Source organism: Panthera uncia, chromosome A2 (genome assembly GCF_023721935.1).
Source record: "Panthera uncia isolate 11264 chromosome A2, Puncia_PCG_1.0, whole genome shotgun sequence".
NCBI lineage: Eukaryota > Metazoa > Chordata > Mammalia > Carnivora > Felidae > Panthera > Panthera uncia.
This window is the reverse complement of record NC_064816.1, coordinates 8,016,618-8,039,912: the sequence shown is the minus strand read 5'-3', so window position 1 is coordinate 8,039,912 and position 23,295 is coordinate 8,016,618. Positions and strand designations below refer to the sequence as shown.

Sequence of the window (23,295 nt, the reverse complement as noted above, 5' to 3'; positions counted from 1 at the left end):
GACTGCCCTTCTTTTAAAAAAAAATTTTTTTTTTAATGTTTTTAATTTTTGAGAGATAGAGCACGAGTGGGGAAGGGGCAGAGAGAGAGGGAGACACAGAATCTGAAGCAGGCTCCAGGCTCCGAGCTGTCAGCACAGAGCCCGACGCGGGGCTCGAACTCATGAACCACGAGATCACGACCTGAACCGAGGTTGGACGCTTAACTGACCGAGCCACCCAGGTGCCCCGAGGTTTTATTTTTAAATAATCTCTACATCTAACATGGGGCTTGAACTCATAACCCTGAGATAAAGAGTCACATGCTCTACTGACTGAGCCCCCCAGGTGCCCCAGGAGTCCCTCTTTATGACAGCCATGGAGCTTCCACCTGATGTCACTGGCTCCTTGCCGGGCCTGCTGAAATCCATTCCAGTCTTTCCCTCTTACCAACCAACGGCAGTGGGTGCCCCTGGCCCCATGCTTTTTGTACATCTGTGCAAGTATGTACGTAGGAAAACTTCCAGAAGCAGAGTTGCATGAGGGCCTCTTTCTTCCAGTGGATGCTGAAAGCTGCAGACAAGCCCAGTTCCCCTCTGGGAGGGAGTTGAGTAACACCCACCCACAGCCAGCCAGGGCCACCCAGCGCAGGGCAGGTCCCAGTGCTCCCTTGGCCCCTCCCTCAACTGTCACTTCAGCTGCTACAGGGCAGGGACCCACTTGTTTGGCTCCAACTGTCAGCCTGAGCTGAGTGAAATGAAATCGCAACCTGGATAAAATGTAACTGAGGTTAGTTTTAGGGAGAGGAACTCAGGGAGTGTGACACCTTCCATTCGCTACTTTATAGAAGCTGATATTGTTGAATCTGTTACAGATACAACCCCGGGGAGCATGTGTTACTGTTAAAATTAAGCAAAGCTATCTTACCAAAATGCCAGCCCTGAGTTCCTTCCTGGGATTACTACTACCAGCCGAGCTCTACTCCACAAAACACCATCGCTTCTAATCCTCACCCATGAGGCAAGGGCCAGAATCATCCTCGCTTCTCTGAGGACATTACAGAAACTCGACAGATTAAGTAACGTGCCCAAGGTTATGCCCAGGAAGTGGCAGACCCTTCCTTGATCTGAACCGCAAGAGTCAAGGCGGTTCGCAGCCACCCTGCCTGTTCCCACTGACTCAGAGGCTCCAGGCAGGGCGGGGATCTGAATCAGAAGTCAGCCCAGCGTCCCTGTTCACAGGGCCTGGAGCGTGGAATGAGCCCAATGTCCCTGTTCACAGGGCCCAGCACGTGGAAAGGAGAAGTGACCCACCCAAGCTGACACAGGGAACGAGTGGCAGGGAGCGGGCTTGTCACCCAGGCCCCCTTCTCCACAACGACCAAGTGCTGTTGCCAGGTACCAAGCACAAGCACCAGGCTGCTGGGGACCCAAGGAACAGCAAAAAGAAGAAAGCAGGGAGGACACTCGGGCTCAGAGGGGTTCCATCCAGCCCGGGGGACGAGGCCAGCTAGCACGCAGCCATTGTTAGAAAGATGCCTTCTGGGGCGCCTGGGTGGCTCAGTCGGTTAAGCGGCTGACTTCAGCTCAGGTCACGATCTCACGGTCTGTGAGTCCGTGAGTTCGAGCCCCGCGTCGGGCTCTGGGCTGATGGCTCAGAGCCCGGAGCCTGCTTCCGGTTCTGTGTCTCCCTCTCTCTCTGCCCCTCCCCTGTTCATGCTCTGTCTCTCTCTGTCTCAAGAATAAATAAACGTTAAAAAAAAATTAAAAAAAAAAAAAAAGAAAGAAAGATGCCTTCTAAACTTCAAAAAACTGGAGGCCAGAGATTCTCAAGGCCAGCCACAGGCTTTCATATCCTCGCACTCTTCCCAAGCAACCGGCTGGGATTCGCCCATCATGGATGTTATCATCTCCCCCCACTCCACTCCTCACCCCAGGTGCCGGGACCGGCAGTGGCATCCTCTTGCAGCCAGCAGCTTGTCCTGGAGGTCAGGCCACACCCTCAACACCCTCGCAGGCCAAGAACCACAAATAAGAAGGTGAGAGACCTGCCTTGCGAAAATGCACGGTCATCAAAGCAACTCGACGCCAGCTCAGAGCACACGTCCGGAGGAAATCCAGCAACGAGTTCGAGAACACGCGAGACCGCAAGAGGCAGGTGGAAGGTGGTGCTGCAGTTTCCCGGGGAAGGGTGTTATTTGCCTTGTCAATTTCCCCAGAAGACAGAGCCCTGATCCTCCTTCAGACCACACACAAAAATAAAACCCAGAGGGACCGCACGTTTGAATACAGAAATACAACACCACAGGAGCCGAACGCGAACATCCACATCTGAATAAGATGGCTCAGGGTAGCTCTGTTCATGATTGCCCCGGAGTGGCAACAACCCCCACGTCCGTCCATAGGTGCAAGGAGAAACAAATTGTGGCCCATCCACGCGATGGACTACGACTCAGCGATAAGATGGGACAAGCTGCTGATAGACATGACATGGACAAGTCTCCAGCTGAGTCAGCCGAGCAAAAGCAAGCGAAACTCAAAAGACTACAGAATGTATGATTCTGTTCATATGACTTTCTGAAAACTACATAAAGGAACTGAAAGCAGGTCAGTTGATGCCAGGGGCTGGGCATAGGGGAAGGAATGGACTACAAAGAGACGCGAAGTGGGGCGCCTGGGTGGCTCAGTCGGTTGAGCGTCCGACTTCGGCTCAGGTCATGATCAAACGGTCCGTGAGTTCGAGCCCCGCGTCGGGCTCTGTGCTGACAGCTCGGAGCCTGGAGCCTGTTTCAGATTCTGTGTCTGCCTGTCTCTCTGCCCCTCCCCCGTTCATGCTCTGTCTCTCTCTGTCTCAAAAATAAATAAACGTTAAAAAAAAAAATTAAAAAAAATAAATAAATTAATTAAAAAACAAAAACAAAAACAAAGAGACGTGAAGAAAGTTTTGGGGGGTGATGGAAACATCCGTTATCTTTTTTTTTTTAAATGTTTATTTACTTTTGAGAGAGAGAGAGACCGAGCATGAGCAGGGAAGGGGAAGTAAGAGAGGGGAACACAGAATCGGAAGCAGGCTCCAGGCTCTGAGCTGTCAGCACAGAGCCGGAAGCCGGGCTTGAACTCACGAACCTGAAAGATCATGACCGGAGCCGAAGGCGAACCCTTAACGGACTGAGCCACCCAAGCACCCCAAAACATTCTCTATCTTAATTGTGGTGATGGTTTCATGCGTGTACACGTATGCCAAAACATGAAATTTCATAGTTTACATGCGATTTATTGTCTGCCAATCATATCTCAATAGAGCTGGGAAGGAAAGACGGTAGGAGAGAGTGAGAGAGAGAAATAGGAACAAAGAGAATGAGAAAGAAACAAACCCCACAATCATGAGCAGATATGGGATAGTCCATATATACTATGGCCGAGTTGCACTACGAATTGCGTAACTACTAAAAACAAAAGTTACCTGTACGTGTTTTGACTATTAAGTGTAAATAGCAAATTGATCCCTCCTATGTGCACAAGTTTGTAGGAGCAATGAAAAAAAAAAAAAAAAGAGTCCGGTAGAGTCAGTTCCATGGGTAACACTGCCCCCTAGGGGACACCCTGAAGATAGCTCGACCTAAAATACATCTTCCAAATTACTTTCCTGACCACTGTCAGGAAACGGCTCTTATCAAGGTCACCAGTGACCAAACACTTGCAAGGTCAACAGTCAATTCTCTTTCCACGTCTTAGTCAAACTCTCAACCACAGGTGACACAGCTGACCACCCTGTCTCGAAATACCTTCTTCTCAAGGCTCTGGGAAAGATCACCCACCTCTCTCTCCCCCTACCTCACTGGCCTACCCAGTCGCTTGCTGACTCCTCCTCCTAGCATCTAAGGTTGGGGTGCCCCTGGTCTCCTTCTTAGCCCTCTTCTTTTGCTATACTTTGCCCCTCACCCTGAAACCAGGTGACTTCCTCTGGCCCCAAGGCTTCAAATAACCTCCCCAGGTGAATGACTCTCAAAATCACTTCCAGATCCTTCACCTGACCTCCAGACTCCTCTTCCACTGGCCTGTTCCATCCCTCCTTTTGCTCGTCTCCAAAATCATGGCTAGAACACAACCCTGGACTTCTCCCTGCGCCTTCCTCATCTGAGTGAGAGGGAGCCCCCAGGGGCTCCAAGACAGGGGAGTGTCTGTTCCCTTCTCTCCTTCCCTCCATCAGAAGTTCTGCAGGTGCAATTTCTGTGTAACTCCCGCTCAGCCTTCGATTTCAACCTGAGCGGCAGCCTCCCGGAGAAGCCTTGGCTAACCCCTCAGACTTGCTTGGCAGCCCCCTTCATCATCATATGCTCTGAGATCCATACGTTCTCCTCTGCTGAGCTGAAGGGTGTAGGAATTGAGCCTTTTATGTTTATGTCCAGCCTCTCCCCTAAACTGTGGGAACTGTAAAGCCTTATTCTCTCCTCGCCCGACTCCAACGGAGTCCTTAAGGGGCCCACGAGACTACGTGATCTGGCCCTTGTTTGCCCGTGCAATCTCTTCTATTATAACTTCGGCGCTCAGTGCGGTCCGCGGACCAGCGGCACGGACGTCACGGGGGAGCTAGTTAGAAATGCAGCCTTTTAGACCACACCCCTGACCTAATGGATCAGACCTGAATTTTAATCAGATCCGCAGGCTCTTATTAACGTTTGAGAAGAGCGTCCTACAATCTCCCCCATCACCACGATTCAGCCGTACTGCTCTTTGCAATTCCTTAGCACGGAAATCTTTTGAACGTGTCCGCAGCTGGGGAGATCCGGGCGGGCTGCGAGGGGCCGAGGCTTGAACTGGGAGACACGACACGTGCAGACGCTGCGGCCTAGAGCGAGGATGCCTTTCCAACGCCGGTCCCGCCCAGCCCACCGTCGCTGAACCGCCGGCACCGCGACAACTCCTCGGAAGCTGCAGCGCGCACCGCTTCAGGCAACGGCGCCAGGGCCCTCGCGCAGGCGCACTGCGACCCCGCCTCCCGGTAGGGTGTGCGAGTACGCATGTGCACCGAAAAGATGCGGGAGAAGGCGGGGCCTCCCCGCGGGGCGTTCCCGGCCGCAGGTTAGAGGAGGAGCGGGGTTTCCGCTTCCGGCTGGAGCCGGAAGCCACTGTCTCCCGGGTGAACGAGGCCGTCGCAACGAGGGGAGGCGAGGGTAGGTGACTGTTCGCAGGGGCGGGCGTTGGGGCCAGGCCGGGTTAGGCGATCTTCTACTGGGGGGAGGGGGCGCTCACGGGATCCTGGAGGAGGCGTCGAGGACCCCGGGGTTGGGGGGGGGTGGCCGGCCGGGGAGCTTGACTCCCCCGGACCCCAGCCCTCTAAGCGCAGCCGCTCGGAGGCCTGGCTCCCGCAGGCGGAGGGCGGGAGGCGACGCCGAAGCCTCGGTGAGCTTGGAGGGACCGCCGACCCTCCGCCTTTTGAAGGTTGGGAGCCGATCCCTTTTACAGGCCCCTTTGGCGCGCTTGGACTTAGGTCGCCATAGGGCAGGCAGGGCCCCTGGAGCTTTGTGTACAGGCTAGACCCCCTTTCTGGTGTGCGATTGGGGGTGCCGTAGACGCCGGATAAAATGAGATTCGGGAGCGCATCCATACCTTCTGGTTCGGGAGCCTTATCTGTTCGTTCAACAAGTAGTTACTGAGCGCTTAATGCATACCAGGCACCGTGCCCGCTATGGGGATTCAGCAGTGGGTAAATCGTGTCTCCCCCCCCCCCCCAACACTGCATTCCACTAGGGGCAGATCTGAAATGAGGTTCAGAAATCTGCATTTTTGAGCATCTCTCAAGTGATTCTGTTAACAGGTGGTACCCAGGGCCAGGCTTCGGGAAAACAGAACACTCCCCGGAGCAGGTGAGGCAGGGGCTATTGAACTGGCTACATTTGCGGGGGGGGGGGGGGGGTCCGGCTGCTTTCCCCTGCGGTCCCATCTCAGACCCTTTCTCCCCATTGCTCCCTGAGCTTCAGCTGTACCAATCTTCTTGCTCTTTCGGGGGCGGGAGGCGGGGAGCTGCTTCTGCCTCGGAGCCTTTGCAGTTGCTGTTCCATCAGTCTGGACTGTTTTGCACTGTCGCCTTCTCTCATCATTCAGGCCTCAGTTTAAATGACTTTTACCCAGAGGGTCCTTCCCACCCCGCTCCTAGGCGAATTTGCCCCATTCCGGAAGTATTCCCTTAGCCCTGATTGATTCATCTCATAGCACTTACTGGTAACGGAAATGATCTCTCTTATTAAGTTGTTAAGGGTCTGCCTTCGGCTACCAGCAGTTCCACAAAAGCAGACACTTGGCCTGCCTCGAGTGCAGCATTGCTGTGGTTAGCGGAGGGCCTGGCATTGGTTCGTTCGTTCATTTAGTAAACATTTGTCAAGTGCCAGCTCTGTGCCACCAGCAGTTGTAGGCTCTGGGGATACAAAGAAAAGACACAAGTCCCTGCCATCGTGGAATTTACATTTGGAGGGAGGTGGACAGGGTGGGAGGTGCAGGGAGAGCCATAGGGAGGCTGTTTTGAAAATGACCAGGACTGGGGACTCGGACTACGGTTTTGGCTCTGGCGAGAAGAGAAGCGGGCAGATTCTGGATGTCTTTTAGAGGTAAAGCCGCAGGATCAGGATCCGATAAGGGATGTGAGAGGGAGTGGAAGGAATCGAGGGGGAGTCCAAGGTTTGTGCAAAGATGGATTTGCTATCTGCTGAGCTGGGGAAGACGGAAAGGGCCTGTTGAGGTGTCAGCAGCTTGGTCTTTGGACGGGTTATGTTGAAAATGTGGGTTAGCTTCCGGTGAGGGTGTAGCCGAGGCAGGTAGACGAGCCAGTCTGCAACGGAGAGGAAACGTTGAGGGTGGCAGATCGGGAAGCCTCAGTGTAGAGGAGGCATTTGAAGCCCTGAGGCTGGGCGAGGTCTCCACGGAGGTGAGAGCAAATGGAGAGGAGCCCAAAGATTGAGCTCGTGGGCTCGTGTATCATCACGGAAGTCCGGGCCGGGGGGAAAGCAGCAGCAGAAACTGCAAGGCCCCACCAGTGAGGCCGGGGCAGGGTGCAGGGTCCTGAGAGCCGTGCGGGAAGGGTGGGAGGACGGACCAGTGCCCTGAGGCGGCGGGGAACTGCCCCTTGGGGGGAGCAGTATGGTGGTGGCGGGGGGGGGGGGGGGAGAGGGAGAATGGGAGGAAATGAAGACCGGGAATGCAGGCAGCTCTTCTAGAATTCTGGTCTTTATTCCTGTATCATGGAGGAAGAGCCACACAGGTGGAGTGTAGGGGGGACAGGGAGAGGGGAGAGTGCCTGGGGACGGTGATCCTAGAACCCTGAGCTCAGTGCCTGGCGTGGGAGGCCCCTGTCTCCAAGACATCTGTCCCTAGATGTGCCTCTGCGACTTGAGCCCATCATCTTCCCAGAGCATCTTGTTCTTCCTGTGCGTTAGGCATCGGAGGATGATGCCACCTTCTCCCCCTACCCACCCTGTCCATCCCCCACCACCTTAGGAGTCATCCCGGTCCCTCCTTCTCTGGCCACACTCTGAGACTGTCTCACCCCCCGCCATCCCTCCACCCTGAACAGCCCTGGCGTGGTTCTGACTTCATCTGTATCCACACCCCTGACCTGTACTCCTCGATGCCCTAGAAAGGCAGTGATTTCATCCTTTGTCTCCCCACTGCCCACCCTCCCACCCAGGATCCATCCAGACCCTTCCCCCCTGCCCCCGCTCCCTGTTTAGCCTGCCCCTCACCACCCCCTGCCCCATGTGGTCCCCCAACGCCGGCCGGGGCCCTCAGACACCTGTCTTCGGTCGTGGTATGTGGCAAGGACCGGAAATGCTTGTCCCCCCCGTCTCTGCCCACCAGCCCCTTGTGTGTGGAGACTTAGCCCAGGGGGCTTCTCTGGAGGATCTGTCCTATCCCTTGAGTGTCATTCCTCCTGGGTGTCCCTTGTGTGTCCCTTTGACGAGAGGCGCAGCTGCTCCCAAAAGCGCCGGCTTCTGGGCACTTAGGCTGTGCCCCTCCCCGCGCAGCTGGTCCGTCAGAGCCTCTTGCGTCATCCTCACCAGGAACAGTGGCGTCCTGCCTGGGTGCCGATGATGGGGGGGCCGGGTCCCGTGCTCAGCACTCCGTGCACCGTTTGTCATGGCAGCCGCACAGACCCCTCCGTGGGTAGCAGCCTCATCTGTTTTACTGACAGAACACTGAGGCACAGAGAGCTTAAGTCACCTGCCCGGGGCCACCCAGCAAGTGGAGGGCCACGATTAGAACTCGGGCCACCTGTTGCCAGAGCCTGCTCCCATCCCCCGCCCAGAGTGTGCCTGGATCCGCTGCCTACCTGGGGACTGGGAGCCTCATCCCTCAGAGGCGGAGCCTTCTTCCCAGCCTGCCCCCTAGAGCATCGAGCTGGAGGGCTCTGTGGGTCCCCTGGGTTGCTGACTCCTGTCCCCCACCGCCACCGCAGGTTTGCCCTCCTACAGACATGGGTCGCAGAAAGTCCAAACGGAAGCCACCCCCCAAGAAGAAGATGACAGGCACCTTAGAGACCCAGTTCACCTGCCCCTTCTGCAACCACGAGAAGTCTTGTGACGTGAAAATGTGAGTGGGGGACGGGGCCTCCCCTCTCCTCCCAGAGTCGGGAGGCAGCTTCCCTGCTCCCACCATCCTTTCTGCCCCAGGCCCTCCCACTTAGGGCGATCGTCACCCATGGACGCGGCCTCCTTTACTCACCAGCCCCTCCTCCTCCTGTTCCAGGGACCGGGCCCGCAACACCGGAGTCATCTCGTGTACCGTGTGCCTAGAGGAGTTCCAGACGCCCATCACATGTATCCTTGGGAAACCAGGCTCTTGCGGGGGAAGTGGGGTGGGTGGGGAGGGGTGGGGGCAGTCAGGGCTCCCCTGCCCCGGGTGGGCTGCTCTAGGGCACCTGGCCAGGGGCGAGGGGACTGGATCCGGTCTTTGCTCCTCTGGCCCTCCTGCTTACGCTTTTGTGGGCCGTGACCTCCCTGGGGCGGGGCGGGGGGGGGGGGGGGGGGGGGGGTTGGAGACAAGGCACCACCTGCTGACTTGCGTAGGGTGTGGGGCGGGGATCCGGCTGACACCAATGAAAAGGGTGCGTACAGGGAAGGGGCCCAATGCCAGCAGTTGCCCTTGACCTCAGCGGCCCAGATCTGTCAGAACCGGTGGACGTGTACAGCGATTGGATAGATGCCTGCGAGGCAGCCAACCAGTAGCGATGCAGAGGACCCGCTCCCGCGGCAACCCTGCCTGCCGTGGACCTGCCCCGCTGGGTGCCAATCCAGAGACATTCCAGGGTCCGCGGTGTGGGTCCAGGGCCTTCACAGCCCTCTGCGTGTATGGAGTGGGTGTGGGTGTGAATGTGGCCGTGGCAGCGTGCCTGTGGGCACGGACTGGAGTTGAGGCGGGGTTGTTGGGCCCCCCCGGGGGCCTGAAGTGCTTCCCTTGGCTCTGAAAGCCTTTAACTTGCTTGCTCCTCCTCGGGGCCCGCGTCCTGACGTTCTGGGCAAGGACAAGCCCAGCAGAGGCTGCCAAGGGACTCTCCAGCCTCCTCACCCATCTCACCAGCACCGTGTGGACTGGACTGCCCCCCGCCCCTCCCCTGCCTCCCAAGGCCTGTGGCCTGGGATTCAAAGCCACAGTCCCACAGGCCCCGTGGCTGGGACCTGGCAGAACAGCCCCTTTTCCTGTTTAGTTGCTTTTGTAGAGGAGGAAGGGGCTGGGCTGGGGATCGCCGTCGGTCACGAGCCCCTAAATAAAGCAGCTGATGCAAACTCCTGCTTCTTTGTGATTTCCTGGGTTCTGGGTCAGGCCCAGGGGTTCAGTGAGGGAGAGGGGGAGACTGAAGCACTCAGAGGTGGCCTGGCGGGCCATTGGAAATGGGGTTTGGTTAGTCCTTCAAACTGTCCATTTTGTCCATGCAACAGGCTTTCGGGGTGAAACCATGGCAGTACTGGGCCCGAGGCACACGGATGAACGAACCCACAGACGCCTGGCCAGGCATTTACAGGCACAACAGAAAATGGGGCCAATGGAGCCCGGGGTGACCAGAGAAGGCTTCCTGGGGGGCGGTCCGAAAGAAGTGATACTCAAGGGCCACCCTGTGCCAGAAGCTGCTCTCAGGCTTGCCTGCCCTGTCCCCCCACCCCACCCCACCCCCCGAAAGGTGCCTGTGAGGTAGGTGCCCCAGGCTCACAGGTGAGGAATTGGGCCAGAGATGGCAAGTCACCGGCCTAACGTCCCACAGCCAGAAAGCTGCAGAGTTGGGCCTTGAACCTGGGAGGCCTGGCGTCACAGCCCGGGGTCTGACTGCCTAAGAGTCCAGGGTCCAGGCTGAGAGAACAGGTCTCTGTTTCCAGGGCTACAGGGGTGACAGCATTGTGGAGGAGTAAGGGTCCGGGAAAGGGACCTTTTTCCGAGGGTGGTGAGGGGGTCTCTGAAGACGAGGTGGGGCCGATGCTGGTGCGGTGTAATACATTTTGGTCCCTATCTCTAATTCCTGGCACAGCTCCTCAACCCCTTGGAATTTCCTGAATGGCAGCATCTTTTGTCAACAGAGCCCATTTTTTTTTTTTTTTTTAATTTATTTTTGGGACAGAGAGAGACAGAGCATGAACGGGGGAGGGGCAGAGAGAGAGGGAGACACAGAATCGGAAACAGGCTCCGGGCTCCGAGCCGTCAGCCCAGAGCCCGACGCGGGGCTCGAACTCACGGACCGCGAGATCGTGACCTGGCTGAAGTCGGACGCTTAACCGACTGCGCCACCCAGGCGCCCCAGCAGAGCCCATTTTGATCACACCTGCGTTCATGCTGATCGCTGTGGGGCCCCAGATCAGCCTCAGGATGGGGCTGGTCACCGGATGGTCCATGATTACTAAGTGGGACCCTCAGTAACACAACCTCTGAGGAAGGGAAAGGGGGGCTACAGATTAAGCTGTATAACAACTCCAACAAGATTTGACAAGCTTGGGGGGTCGGTGAACCCACGGAAGTGCTGGGGGAGTGGGGTGCCCCTTCTCCCGACTTGGGCCCGTACACCGGCTCCATCGAGCTCCTCCTGATTTATATTCTTTTCTAATAAACCGGTAATCTAGTAAAACGCAATGTTTCTCTGAGTTCTGTGAGCCACTCTAGTAAATTAACGAAATCGGAAGAGGTGGTCATGGGAATCCCTGATTATCACTGGTCGGTCAGAAGCACAGGTCATAACCTGGACTTGGAATTGGCCCTAAAGGGGAGGGACAGCCTCCTAAGACTGAACCCTTATCCTGGGAGATCCAATGCTGTCTCCAGGTCGTGTCAGAATTGAGTGACTTGCTTGGTTTTGGAAAAAATGCATCTGAACCTTGCTGATGGACGGTGCCCGCAGATGGTCTTACAGGTGTGGAGGTCCTGACGCTCTGGCAGCCTGTGGCCCATCGGCACCTGCACCCGGCTTTGAGCCTGGGCAGCAGGTGGCCTGTGCTTTGCATTCCTCGTTGGTAACAGCAGAAAGGACGCTAGAACGTTCCAGGGCCATGCTGAGACTGGAGGGGCCTAGCACAGTGCCTGGCACGGTTTAAGTGACCCTGGGACCCACTCAGGGCAGTAAGGGGTGTGGGACAGCCGAGGGGGGATGCTGAGCTAGCCACCAGGCCCGGCCACTGGGTCTGGCATGTTCCCCCACTCCCACCTGGAAGCCCACCCTGCCCTGCCCTTCCTGTGGTGCTCTCACCTTCCCCCTCCAAGGTCCCGGGCAGGAGCCAGTGGGCACGGGCAGAGCGGTGGACAGGTGCCTGGGCGGGGGGTGCCCTCTGGGGTCCAGCAGAAAGGGGGCTCATTCCTCTGGCTTCCAGGGCCCGCCCACCCCAGTCACACAGGCCAAGTGCTAATATGGTGCTGTTTTCTCGAGGAGGCAGGGCCCTGGGCCAGGCATGGATCCTCCTCAGCATAGCTCCCCCTGTGCTGGCCCTGGGGGAGCAGGACTTGTACTAGCCAGGCCAAGAGCGCCTGGAATCCCTTTTACGAGGCCCCAGGGGCTGTGTGCGTCCGTGCACGCGGGTCTTCTGGTGTGTCTCCGCAGGTCCTGGAGTTCCAGCTTCATCCCCTGCTGTGCGTAAGGAAGGGGACGCCACCGTTCTGTAACCACCTGCCACCCCCACCCCCCACACGGCCGCACCCTCCCCTTGGAACTCTGACAGGTGGTGCCTTCCAGGCAGGACCGCTGGCGCTCACATCACTGGGAGGACAGGGGCCCCTCTGAAACGTGGAGAGGTGGGGGCTGTCCACAGACTCAGAGGGCCCTGGGCTGGCAGGCCAGGCTCAGGAGTCAGCCCTCAGAAGAGGGCAGAGAGCGAGCTGGGAACACAGGGTGGCCGCGCCTGGCAGACAGCTACTCCCCTGCCCCATGCCAGTCTACAAAGGGCCCTTGCCCCGCGCCCCCAAAGTGCCCATCCTGCCCCACTGCCTTGTCCCCTCCCACCTCCCCACTATCCGGGGCTGAAGGGTTCCGCCTGCCCACGGGGACCTCCGGAACCTGGCTGGACCACGTTCATTGGTCAGTACCAAATGGCTTCCCCCGTCTGGGGGTGTCATTTCAGCTTCCCCATGTCCCCAGGAGGCTCTCTGACCTCATTTTCGTGTTGGGAAAACAGGCCTAGGGAGGGCAAGTGACTTGCCCCAAGTCAGTCAGCGTGTGAGAAGCAGAACTGGGTGATTCACACCCCATCTAGCCTGTCCCGGCGCTTGGGCACTTTTACACCACCCCCCACACCCCTCCCCCCCAGACTTCCCAGAAAGGCACACGGGGCCGAGCACGTGCGTGTGGATATTATGTGTGAGGGTGTGCGTTTATGTGTCCTGAGTGGGAGTGTGTGCCGCACGTGTGCATCTGTGCAAGGGGAGTGTGTGTGCTCCACACACACAAAGTAGGGCACGGATTCTGCGTGTGAGTGCCTGTCCCGGGGCCCGCCAAGTGGCCGCGCGCACCGCGTGCGCATCTGACCGTGTGAGCGTTGTGCCCCTGCAGACGCGTATGCGGGACGCAGAGCGGATCCGAGCAAGGCTGTTTGCACGGGTGCAAGAGACACGCGGGCTCCAGCAAAGAGCAGCCCCGAGTCCATGATTTTACAGCCGTTTATTGTGCTCCAGTGAAATAGAAAAAGAAAGTGCTCGCGTTACAAACGCCGCTGTCACATCCACGTATGCCTGTCGCTGCAAACCAAACCGCGTGTGTCCGCTGGGTCTCTGGGCATGCAGTTTGCTCCCACTGTGGGAATGGGGTGGGGGCAGGCCGAGCCTGGGCTCTGGGGGTTTTGCTTGGTGGGGGGGGGGACTTCTTGTCCTGGGGGGATCCACTTGTGAAGGGGGAGGGAATGACAGCCGGGGTAGCCTTGCTCAGTGCGTCCTCTGGGTGCTGTTGGGAACACCCGGCTCGGTGTTGGGTCCCGCGGCGCTCCAGGGAGGAGGGCCCCCTCCCCTCCCCCCCAAGCCCCCCAGTTTGCCCCCCTCCCCCACCAAATGCTAACCCTGTGGGCAGGTGCCGGCGGCGGCGGGGGCGGGGGGACGCCATGCAGGGGGAGGGGTCGACGGGGGCGGCGCGGCCCCTGCCGAGAGCAGCAGGCAGCCTCCCTGGGGGGAAGGCGGGGCGGGGGGGTGGGGGGCCCCAGGGCCCTAGGCCGAGTTGTAGTAGTTGTGCGGGTGGTGGTTGTGGGCAGGCTCGCCCAGCTCCGGGTACTCGGGCGTCAGGCAGTACTTGGGGTCATAGACCTGGCGCGGCAGCCCGTACACCGTCATGCCCCGCTGCGAGGCCCCCTTGTTGCTGCCCATCTGCAGGCTGACGTTGAGCGTGTCGCAATGCTCCATGCCCAGCCCCGGCTCGAAGATCTGTCGCTTGGTCCCGGGTGCGGTCATCCCGGCCTGCAGAGGGCGCAGCCCGTCAGACCGCGGGCACCCAGCAGGGCAGGGGCCACCCCAGCGGCCCAGCCCGCGCCCCCCGCCCCCCCCCCCACGCACCTGGCTGGCCCCCTTGTTGCTACCCATCTGCAGGCTGATGGTAGCCTGGTCCAGGGGCTGGTCCGTGCCCAGCTTGGGGTCGTACAGGTGGCGCCGGGTGCCGTAGGCCGTCATGCCCTGCTGGCTGGCAAACTTGTTCGTGCCCATCTAGGAAGAAGAATCAGCCCGAAGGTCACAGAGCCTCACCCGGTGCCACGAGACACAGCGTGTCGGCGGACCCTGGCACGCCCTCTGCCGAGGCACCTGCTTCCATTGTCAGGCTCCGGACTGGACACTGAGGCCCAGAAAACGCAGGTCACATGGCCTGTAGGTGGCTCCGAGCCCCGGGGCCTGGCTTCCAGGGTTCGAGCCCCAGCGCGGCCACGTATCACGCGGGCAATCGCGGTAAGTGAGCCGGCTTCTCCAGGCCCCAGTTTCCTCATCTGGATAAAGGGTGTAACAATAGCACCCACCGCTCAGAGCCGCTGGACGCCAAGCACAGTGCCCGGCATACATCCGAGGTAGGGCCAAACAGCCTGTGCCCCAAAGCCTGCCGGGACCGGGGTGCCCTCCTGGCCTCCTTGACCTCCCCGCCCAGCTCAGCAGCAAGACCCCCGGTGAAGAAGGGGCAGTACCTGAAGCCCGATGATGTTCCTCCCTTCTCGTAGCTTCTCTGGCTCAAATCTCCGTTCCTGCTTCTCCGCGTACTTCACCCCTACGTTCACTTTATTCCCTTTCGTCTTGGCCTGGGGAGGGCCAAGGGAGCAGGGACTGACAAGGGAGCCTCCAGGCACCGTCCCCGGTTAGCACCTGCTCCCCCCTCCCACCCATGCTGGGCCCCGGGGGCACGAGTGGCCCCCACTCGCATCCCAGCCCACACCCTCCACAGCCCACCCGCCCCACGCCCACCCTTCAGCCTCACTCACCATGCTGGCCAGGGCCAGGAGGGTAGACTGCACCTGGGTGTGGTTGGTGTTCTCAAACAGGTCGTTGGCCTCGAAAATGTCGTGGGGCTTCACCCCATACTTGGTGATGGCCTTGATGAAGTTGCCGATGTTTTCCAGCTGGAGGGGAGCAGGCGCCAGTCAGTGGAGGGAGGCAGGGTTGGGGGTGGGGGGAGGGCCGAGGGGAGGTGTGGGCCAGGGGTTCAAAGAGTTCAGAAAAGAGGCTGGGCTCACCTGGTGCCAGTTTTGGGTCGACTCATTGACCTTCTTCACGGAGCCCGGCTGGAGTTTATTGATGAACCTACAAGGAGCCGGGGAAGGCAGCGAGGAAGGTACGCCCAGCCCCGCGGGACAACGGGTCAGGGTGACAGCCATCGGGCGATGTCGGGGGTTCCCACGGCAACCAGCTCAGCTGCGGGCCCGCTGATCCACCCCTCGCACACCCGGGCAGGACTGAGATGGGAAATCAGGAGCTGGGCTGGGGTCTCTAGCAGAAAGTCCCCTTATCCCAGGCTTGCAGGAGCCCCTGCTGTGACCTTGTCTCCCTGGCAACCACCTTTCCGGCTGCTGGTCCTCTCCAGGCATCTGCACTGTGGAAAGCCTGCAGCCTGGGCCTCGGGCTTCCCTTCCTGGCCACACTCACCCCCTTGATCTCCTCCAGTCTCTTGACTGCAAATGCCACCGATACGCCAACAGCTCCCCAGTGTCTCCGTGCAGCCGGGCCCCTCACTCCCCAATCCAGCTCCCTACATGCCATCTCAAATCCAGTGCACCCCACCCCTGCCTCCTGACACCCATTTCCCCCAACTCAGCCCCTTCCATCTTCCCAGGCTCAGTAAACACAGCCTTCCAGGTGCTTGGGCAAAGCCCTCAGACTTGCCTTTGACTCTCCTATCCTTTTCTCCCGTCCACACACCCAAGCACTCAGCAAGTCCTTTGGCTCTGCCTTCCAAAGACATCTAGAAGCCCACAGCTCCTTGCCACTCCCACCCTGCTCCGAGCCGCCCACATCTCTCTCCTGGGCTCTTTGCAGGGGCCTCCCTGGGGCTCCCAGCTTCCACCATGTCTCCTCCCGACCCTTCATCTTGTAGCTCGAATGGTCTTTTCAACAATAATTCTAGTTACTTCCCAACTCAAAGCTGTCCCATGGTTTCCCTTCAGAATAAAGATCCTAATACTTGGCATGACTGAAAGTGTGCCCCCCCCCTCCCGCCCTGCTCCGCCCAGCTAACTCCCTCCACCTCCTCATATCTCTCCTGGTTGTTCCTTGAACACACTACACTCGCTCACTCCCACCTCAGGGCCTTTGCACCGCTGCCCCCCTGCCTGACCCACTCTCCCCTCAGACGCCCTCCTAGGTCCCTCCCTCACTTCATCCAAGATTCCTCTCAAATGTTACCTCTTCAGAAAGACCTTCCAGGCCATTCTGTACAAAGCAGCCACCCTTTTCCCCACCCCCGCGCCCCCCCCCCCCCGCCGTCCTTCCCCACCAGACTTTTCTCCACGGCACTTCACACCCTCAGCAAGTATGTTATGTGATTATCTCATTGATTATTTGATCGATCTGCCCTCACTAGGACGAAAGCTCTACGTGATCTCAAAGTCAAGTCTGTTTTGTTCATTATCCCCAGTGCCTAGACCTGGCACGCAGCAGGTGCCCCATAAATTCTCGCGGCATGAAGGACTGAATGGGGGTGGGGGGTGGGCTCGGCACTCTTTAATGTCCAAGCAACCCTGTCCGAGCTGGGACACCAAGGTGTCCCCCTATTCCTTGTCCCGAGTGGATACGACAGAACAGGATCTCCCCACCCTGCCACCTTTCCAGCACCTAGATCTTGGTAAGCCTGCACCTTCGGGAAGCTTCTCAAGGGCATTCTCTGGCCACCATGGTCACCCTGCCCTGGGTCAGACTCAGAGATGCAGACAGGACCCCCACTGGGCTCAGGGCCCTAGCCAGCATTAACGTTGCCGTGGAATCTGGAATCAAAGCTTGGGAGCTGCGTGGGCTTTCATTTCTCTCGATGATTTAAGTTCTGAGAAGAGTAGAAGATGGGGACCTACTTAAATGACCGTGGTACATCTCTCGTGTCAAGCCAGTGATGGACAGCCATCATTGCCTGTTGCCCTCTAGCCACGATCTCTCTTTCTTGGAACTTGGAACTCTTGGAGGCCATAAATGGGCCCGCCCTGCCTTCCTAGATTCTGGAGTCACTTCTGTTGGAACAGTATGGGACTTGGGGCCATGTGTTTTACCTGAGCCTCAGTTTTCTTTCCTGTTAAATGGGCACAGTGATTATTTGCCACCACTATTCCCAGGTCTCGGATACAAAGAGCCTGACCAGGCTTGGAGCCCCTAGTTGGTTGAGGGGTTGAGGGGCGGGGATGAACGCCCAGGTTGAGGGCAGCCCAGGGCAGAGTCTGCTCCACTCACTCGCAAAGAATGATGCCATCTTTGAGGCCGTCCATGAAGTTGTTGCCGATGCGGCGTCCTGTCACCCCCTCGATCCATTCTCGAAGCTCCTGCTCCCGCTGGTGGTCGTACTTCTGGGCCAGCTGGGGGTGGGGGGCGCAGAGAAAGCGGTGAGGACCCAGCGTGGAGCAGACTCAGTCCTCGGACCCCACCTGATATTCCCTGGGCCTGATCTTCTTCATCCCCTTCCCAACTAAGGCAATTCTGCCCCAGTGTCCATGAGGGGGTAGGGGTGGGGGTTGAAGTGGCTGAGGGCCAGGGCTGAGGTGGCACCTGCCCAGGGGGCCATTCCGGACATTCTGAGGTTTGGCACCAGAGAATGCGGACAAGGCGGGGGTGGGGTGGAGAGCGGGGGGTACTCAGAGCTGGGGGCGGGGCGGTGCCTGGCCTCTTGGTTCCCCCTCCAGGCCAAACTTGGGGCTTAGCTTCCCGGGGGCCCTGCCCGTCCCCCCTGCTGGAAGCCTGGGCCCCCAGGCAGGGGAGGAGGAGCCCTAAGGAGGTGCCCTGAGTACTGCCTTGCAGGAGACTGTCCTGTCTTGCATGCCTGCCTCAGTGTCTCTTCAGGCCCTCATCTCCTGGGCTCCAGCTCCGGGTGGAGGGGCCAGGAGCTTGTCTCTGTCTTACTCCTGGCCCCGTGCGTGTGGCTGTATTTCTCCCTCTCCCCATCCCTGTGACCTCTCTCTCTCTCTCTCTCCAGCCCTGTCTCTTTCCTTGGCCCTGTCTTCCTGTCCCCATCCCTCCGCGTCTGGCTGGGGGTGGGGCTCCTGGTGGGGCCATCTCTGCCTCCCGGCTGGTCTCCGACTCCAGGTTCCCTGCCTCTGGTGGGGGTGGGGCTCGTCCGGCTCCTCTCTCGGCCTCCCCATCCCTGTCTCGGTCTTATCTCGCTCGTGGCTCACCCTCCCCATCCGTCCCTCTCAAGTCTCTGGGCTCCCAGAATCTCCGTCCCTCTCCGTCCCTCGCCCTCTGCCCCCCTCCCCACGTTACCCCCTCTGTTTCTCCAGAACCCTCAGCCCCAGCCCCGACAGGCTCCAGGACTCTGGGGGACGGAGCTGGCCCTTCTCCTGGGGGAGGAGGAGGTGGGAGGGGGCGGCCCCTCACCTGGCCCCGGCCCTGCCGCCCCCCTCCCCACCAGCCCGGCTTTATAAAGCAAACCGGCCCTTATATAGCGCGGCCCCGCGGGCCGGGCTCCCCGAGGCCGCCTTATAAGGCGCGGCGGCTTCTCGCGGCTCTGGGGCCGGCGCTGGGGGGGGAGGGGGGCGGCGCTGGGATCGCTCCCGGCCGCGCACCCGCCCCCCCCCCCACCAGCCCCCTCCTCCAGCAGCCAGGATCCCTGACCCTGGATCCGATTCCAGCTCTCCGCGTCCTCGCTGTACCCTGGGACAAGCCACCCGGAGCCTCAGTGTTCCCCTCTGTCAAATGGGGCCGGGACTCCTCCCCTGGCAACGCTCACGGGAGCATTCCAGTGAGTTGGGGACTTCCAGTTCACTGCCCTGCAGAAGCTGAACCCCCATTCGGGGGTGTGTGTGTGGTGGGGGGGGGGGGAGGCCAGGATCCTAGCTCTGCAGCTCCTTTATTTAGAACCCTAGCTACTTACCCCTCCTCTCTGAACCTCAGTTTACCCAACCATAGCATGAAGGTGGTGTGTGCATGTTCTCCCAGCCCAAAACGAGGACACGTCCGTCATGTCCCTAATGCTCCCTCTCTGACCTCCCCAGCTGTCTCCGCGCCACCCCCCCCTTCAGGATCTCCCACACTTTCTGGGCCTCCCTTCCCCACCATCCCAGCTCTCAACCACTCCCCAGTTGCTTTTTGAGATGGTGGGTGCAAGAAAGATCAAGTCCTTTCCCAGCCCCCCGCCCCCCCAACATAAAAGGAACAGGGGACAGGTTAACAGGAGGCTCTGATCAAGCGGGGTCTTCACCAGGGACTGACCTCCTCAGTTTACCTATATGGTTGCCTGCATGCCCCCCATTTTACACGCCCCACCCCAACAGTCGCTGAGGGCTCTGGGATGCTCAGGATGGGGAGGAAGGCGGGCCGTACCCCATATTTGTCCTTTTGTCCCCTCTGGTCCCAAATCACATGGGATAGACCAGAACCCCATGGGGCCGTTGGCCTGCCGGGGTGTATGGGCTGGGGTGGGGGGGGGCGCCTACCTTGTTCTTGACCTCAGCCGACAACCCATAGGCGGGGCCCCGGTTGAAGTGAGCAGAAGACATGCTGGCTGGTGGTGGGCAGAGGCACTGAGGACTGAGGCAGCAGCTTAAGGCTCCGTCTGCAGCCCCGTCTTCCCTCCTCACACGTTTTTGAAGCTCCGGAGGCGGCCCGGGCCTCTTCCAAGGCCGTCCCATTGGCCGCAGGGGCCTGCCAAGGGGCGGGGCACCCCCCACCTCGGCCACCCCCCTCTCCCCCCCACGTGATGTCAGGGCCTTGGTATTGGGAGCCGATTGTGTCATTGTTTCCACCTAGGGGGGCGGCCTGGGTTATTATTGGGGGGGGGCTTGGTCATAAGAGATCAAGCTTTCCCCATCCTTCCCTACCCTCCACTGTTCTTTGGACCTCTGGCAGGGTCACCTAGTCTCTCCGTGTCTGTCACTGAGGTCGCCTCTCCTTGTCTGTCTCCGGTCTTGAGGCAAGACCGCAGCCCACGGTAGCTTAGTGAGCACCACCCTGGGTTTAGCTCCTGACGCCAACGGTCTGTAGCTGAGCCTCTGTTGCCACATCTGTGAAATGGACCAATGGACAGTCCATGCCCGGTGTGGAGTGCCTGGCACAGGAAAGGACTCGGGATAAGGCCAGTATTTCCCCTGAGCGTCTGGCACCCCACTTCCGTCCCCTCCGGTCCCTCGGAAGGATCTGGGGGAGCAGAGATCCTGGATTTTACCCTCCCCATCTACCTGCGGGTTGCCTTGGCCGTGGGGTGTCTGTGTTAGCAGGTTTCCTTGTCCCAGCCGGGCCGGCCTGGAGGGATCCCGCGTAAACAGCCCCATCTGGCCAGATCTCACCCCCGGGGACCACAGAGGAGGATGACATTGACCACATCATGCCACTTATGGCAAGGCCACGTTAGTGACACTTGGGTGATGTCAGCAATATCTGCCATATACTGATGGCACGTGCAATTTGCTGGCCACATGCTAAGGGCACGGCTGTGATACGCTGATATGACAGCGGCTCTTATGTCAGGCCCTGTTACAAGGACTGTACATGTACCAACTCGTGCCTCACAACGCCCTTAGAAAGGGATGCTGTTACTTTTTTTTAAGTGAATTTATTTATTTTATTAAAAAAAATTTTTTTAATGTTTATTTTTGAGAGAGAGATAGACAGGGCGCGAGCAGGGGAGGGGCAGAGAGAGAGGGAGACAGAAGCCGAAGCAGGCTCCAGGCTCTGAGCTGTCAGCACAGAGCCAGACACGGGGCTTGAACTCACAAACCGTGAGATCATGACCTGAGCCGAAGTTGGGCGCTAACTGACTGAGCCACCCAGGCACCCTTATTTATCTTGAGAGAGAGAGAGAGAGAGAGGGAGAGGGAGAGCGCCTGCCCGTGCACGAGTGGAAGAGGGGCAGAGAGCGAAGGAGAGAGAATTCCAAGTAGGTCGCCGCCATCAGTGCAGAACCCCACGCGGGGCTTTATCTCATCAACAGTCAGATCATGACCTGAGCCAAAATCCAGAGTCAGACACTCAACCGACTGAGCCACCCAGTCGCCCCCAGATGCTGTTATTATACACACTTTACAGATGGGGAAACCGAGGCATGGGGTGTGGAATCCCTTTCCGAGTGTCACACAGTGTCAGTGGCAGGGCAGAATTTGACCCCAGGCCCCTGCCCCTAATGCCATCGCGCTAAGTCAAGGTTCCTCAACCCCAGCACGGTGGACAACAGGGCTGGATAATTCTTCCCGGCCAGAGTCTCTCCTGGGCCTTACCGTAATTGAGGCGGCATCTCCGGCCTCTACCTACCAGATGCCGGTAGCACCCCCTTAGTCTTGACAAACAGCAACGTCTCCGGACATTGCCAAATGTCCCAGCAGGGAGACGGGAGAGGGAAGGCAGATCTTTCCTGTTTGAGAACCACTGGTCTAAACCAATAGGCTAAAATACATAAAACGAGCCCACAATTAGCTCCTGGTATAATCCTAAATGCACGGGGTCTGTTCACTCATGCCTCACAACAGCCTTCCGACGTGGGGTCTGTACGCGGCACAGAGAGGTGACGCCGCCCGCCTGGCCTTACACAGCACGAGGGCGACGCAGCCAGGATTCGAACGCGCAGATTCCGGGATCCTGCCCACGCTGAGCGGCCCGGGCCGGGCCACGGGTCTCTGCGGCGCAAGGGGGGGGGGGGGGGGGGAGCGGGGAACGCGCGCCTCGGCGGAGCAGGCGGCTGGCGCCCCCTGGCGGCCCGAGAGGGGCGAGGGCGGGAGCGGGGCCTGGCGGGATCCGGCCGACGGTGACGCGAAGCGCTGACTCACTCGGCTCCGCCCCGCCCCGGCCCTCGGCCGTTTGGCCATTTATAGAATCCGCGGGGCCTCTGAAGTCACTGCCCAGGCACGACGGGGGCGGAGTGGGGGAGCTCTTGGCGCGTCCCCAGACGGGGCAGCCCGGGGTCTCCCTAGGGGGCGACCCTCGCTGGCTCTGCCCTGTCCCTCCGATTCTAGTCCGTGTCGGTGTCTCTTTCTCTGTCTCTAGGTCCGTCTCTACCTCGCCCAGTCTTTTTATGTCTTTGTCTCCGAATCTGCCAGCCTCACTGTCTCTCTCTGTCTGTTCCCCTGTCTCTCCATCTCTGGGTCTCTGTTTCACCTTTCTAGGTCACTGTTTCTCTCACTCCATGTCTCTGTCGTTTCTGTCCTTCCCTGAGTCTCTTGTCTGCTTGATGGGGTTGAGGTGGAGGGAGGGGGCTGATCACGTCCGGAGGCCCCCGCCCCAGTGGACTCCCCCATCACTGGCTGTCCAGTGTGTAGACCCCTTCTCAACTCCTGTCTGGAGTTCTCAGGTCCCAGCCCCTCTGTGCCTCAGTTTCCCATCTAAATGAAGGGTGGGATCTTGTAAGAAACGGAGTCGCCCCGAAGGGCTCGCGACGGTTATGAAAGAAAAACTCTGCCTTTCCTTAATCTAGGGAGTCCCCTAGAACCGTCCTGACTCTCACGGCCATCTAAAAATCAGAACACACAACTCTGTACTTGTGTGTCTCCGGGAGAGAGCCGCTGCCCCCTTCCCCCCCGCACCCGCCTATCTGGGCAGCCCCCGCCATGCCAGCCCCCTCGTATCTAGCTTCCCCTTCCTGAAAACAGGCAGAAGCTGTCGTTCATAATGTCTTCTGTTTCTGGAGGGCTCACTCCATGCTAGGCATTGTGCCAAACACAATCCCATTTTAGTCCTCACTGCCACCCTCTTGGGGCGGAAATGTGTAGACCCATTTTATAGATAAGGAAACTCAAGGTTCAGAGAGACCAAGCCACTCTCCTAGGATTACGCTGCTCCCGCTGCTCCTAGATCCTTCCACATGTATTTCTTATTTATTTATTTTGAGAGAGAAAGAGAGCATGGGGGGGGGCGGAGGGGGAGGAGAGGGAGAGAGACAAAGAATCCCAAACAGGCTCCATGCTGCCAGCACAGAGCCCGACTCGGGGCTCAAACCCACGAACTGTGAGATCATGACCCCAACCGAAATCAAGAGTCAGACACTCAACCAGTATTTGTTGAGCACCCAAACACACTCCCACCTCAGGACCCTTGCACCAGCGGTCCCTTCCAGCAGTCACATTTCCAAAAGATGCCTGCATGGTGATGCCTTCACTTCTTCTGCTCAAATGTCACCACTTTGGAGAGGCCCTCCCTGATCACCTGCTCTAAAATAACAGCATCACCCAGACTGACTTTGAGAGGGTGAGCACGAGGGAATTGTTCACATGTGTTTGCACCTGA

At 58.9% G+C, this 23,295-nt stretch overlaps 2 protein-coding genes across 4 annotated transcripts; one reads left to right on the top strand and one right to left on the bottom strand.

Moving 5' to 3' along the window:
- The first annotated feature begins 5,052 nt into the window (after positions 1 to 5,052).
- Positions 5,053 to 9,577, top strand: ELOF1 (elongation factor 1). 2 transcript variants are annotated; one of them, XM_049639887.1, is made up of 5 exons: positions 5,053 to 5,150; positions 5,795 to 5,843; positions 8,426 to 8,559; positions 8,716 to 8,786; positions 9,130 to 9,577. In XM_049639887.1, exons 3-5 carry the CDS (start codon positions 8,444 to 8,446, stop codon positions 9,192 to 9,194), a joined length of 252 nt encoding a protein of 83 aa, XP_049495844.1. In that variant the 5' UTR covers positions 5,053 to 5,150; positions 5,795 to 5,843; positions 8,426 to 8,443; the 3' UTR covers positions 9,195 to 9,577. The 2 variants fall into 2 exon arrangements, with proteins under 2 accessions (XP_049495844.1, XP_049495843.1); XM_049639886.1 differs by lacking the exon at positions 5,795 to 5,843 and having other exon boundaries at positions 5,070 to 5,150.
- Positions 9,578 to 13,076: 3,499 nt separating this feature from the next.
- Positions 13,077 to 19,676, bottom strand: CNN1 (calponin 1). 2 transcript variants are annotated; one of them, XM_049639884.1, is made up of 7 exons: positions 19,521 to 19,676; positions 17,326 to 17,447; positions 15,129 to 15,195; positions 14,877 to 15,014; positions 14,586 to 14,696; positions 13,972 to 14,118; positions 13,077 to 13,875 (listed from the first exon to the last, which is right to left on the bottom strand). In XM_049639884.1, the coding sequence occupies exons 1-7, from the start codon at positions 19,581 to 19,583 to the stop codon at positions 13,630 to 13,632; spliced, it is 894 nt and encodes a 297-aa protein (XP_049495841.1). In that variant the 5' UTR covers positions 19,584 to 19,676; the 3' UTR covers positions 13,077 to 13,629. The 2 variants fall into 2 exon arrangements, with proteins under 2 accessions (XP_049495841.1, XP_049495842.1); XM_049639885.1 differs by lacking the exon at positions 19,521 to 19,676 and adding an exon at positions 18,349 to 18,500.
- Between the last annotated feature and the right edge of the window lie 3,619 nt (positions 19,677 to 23,295).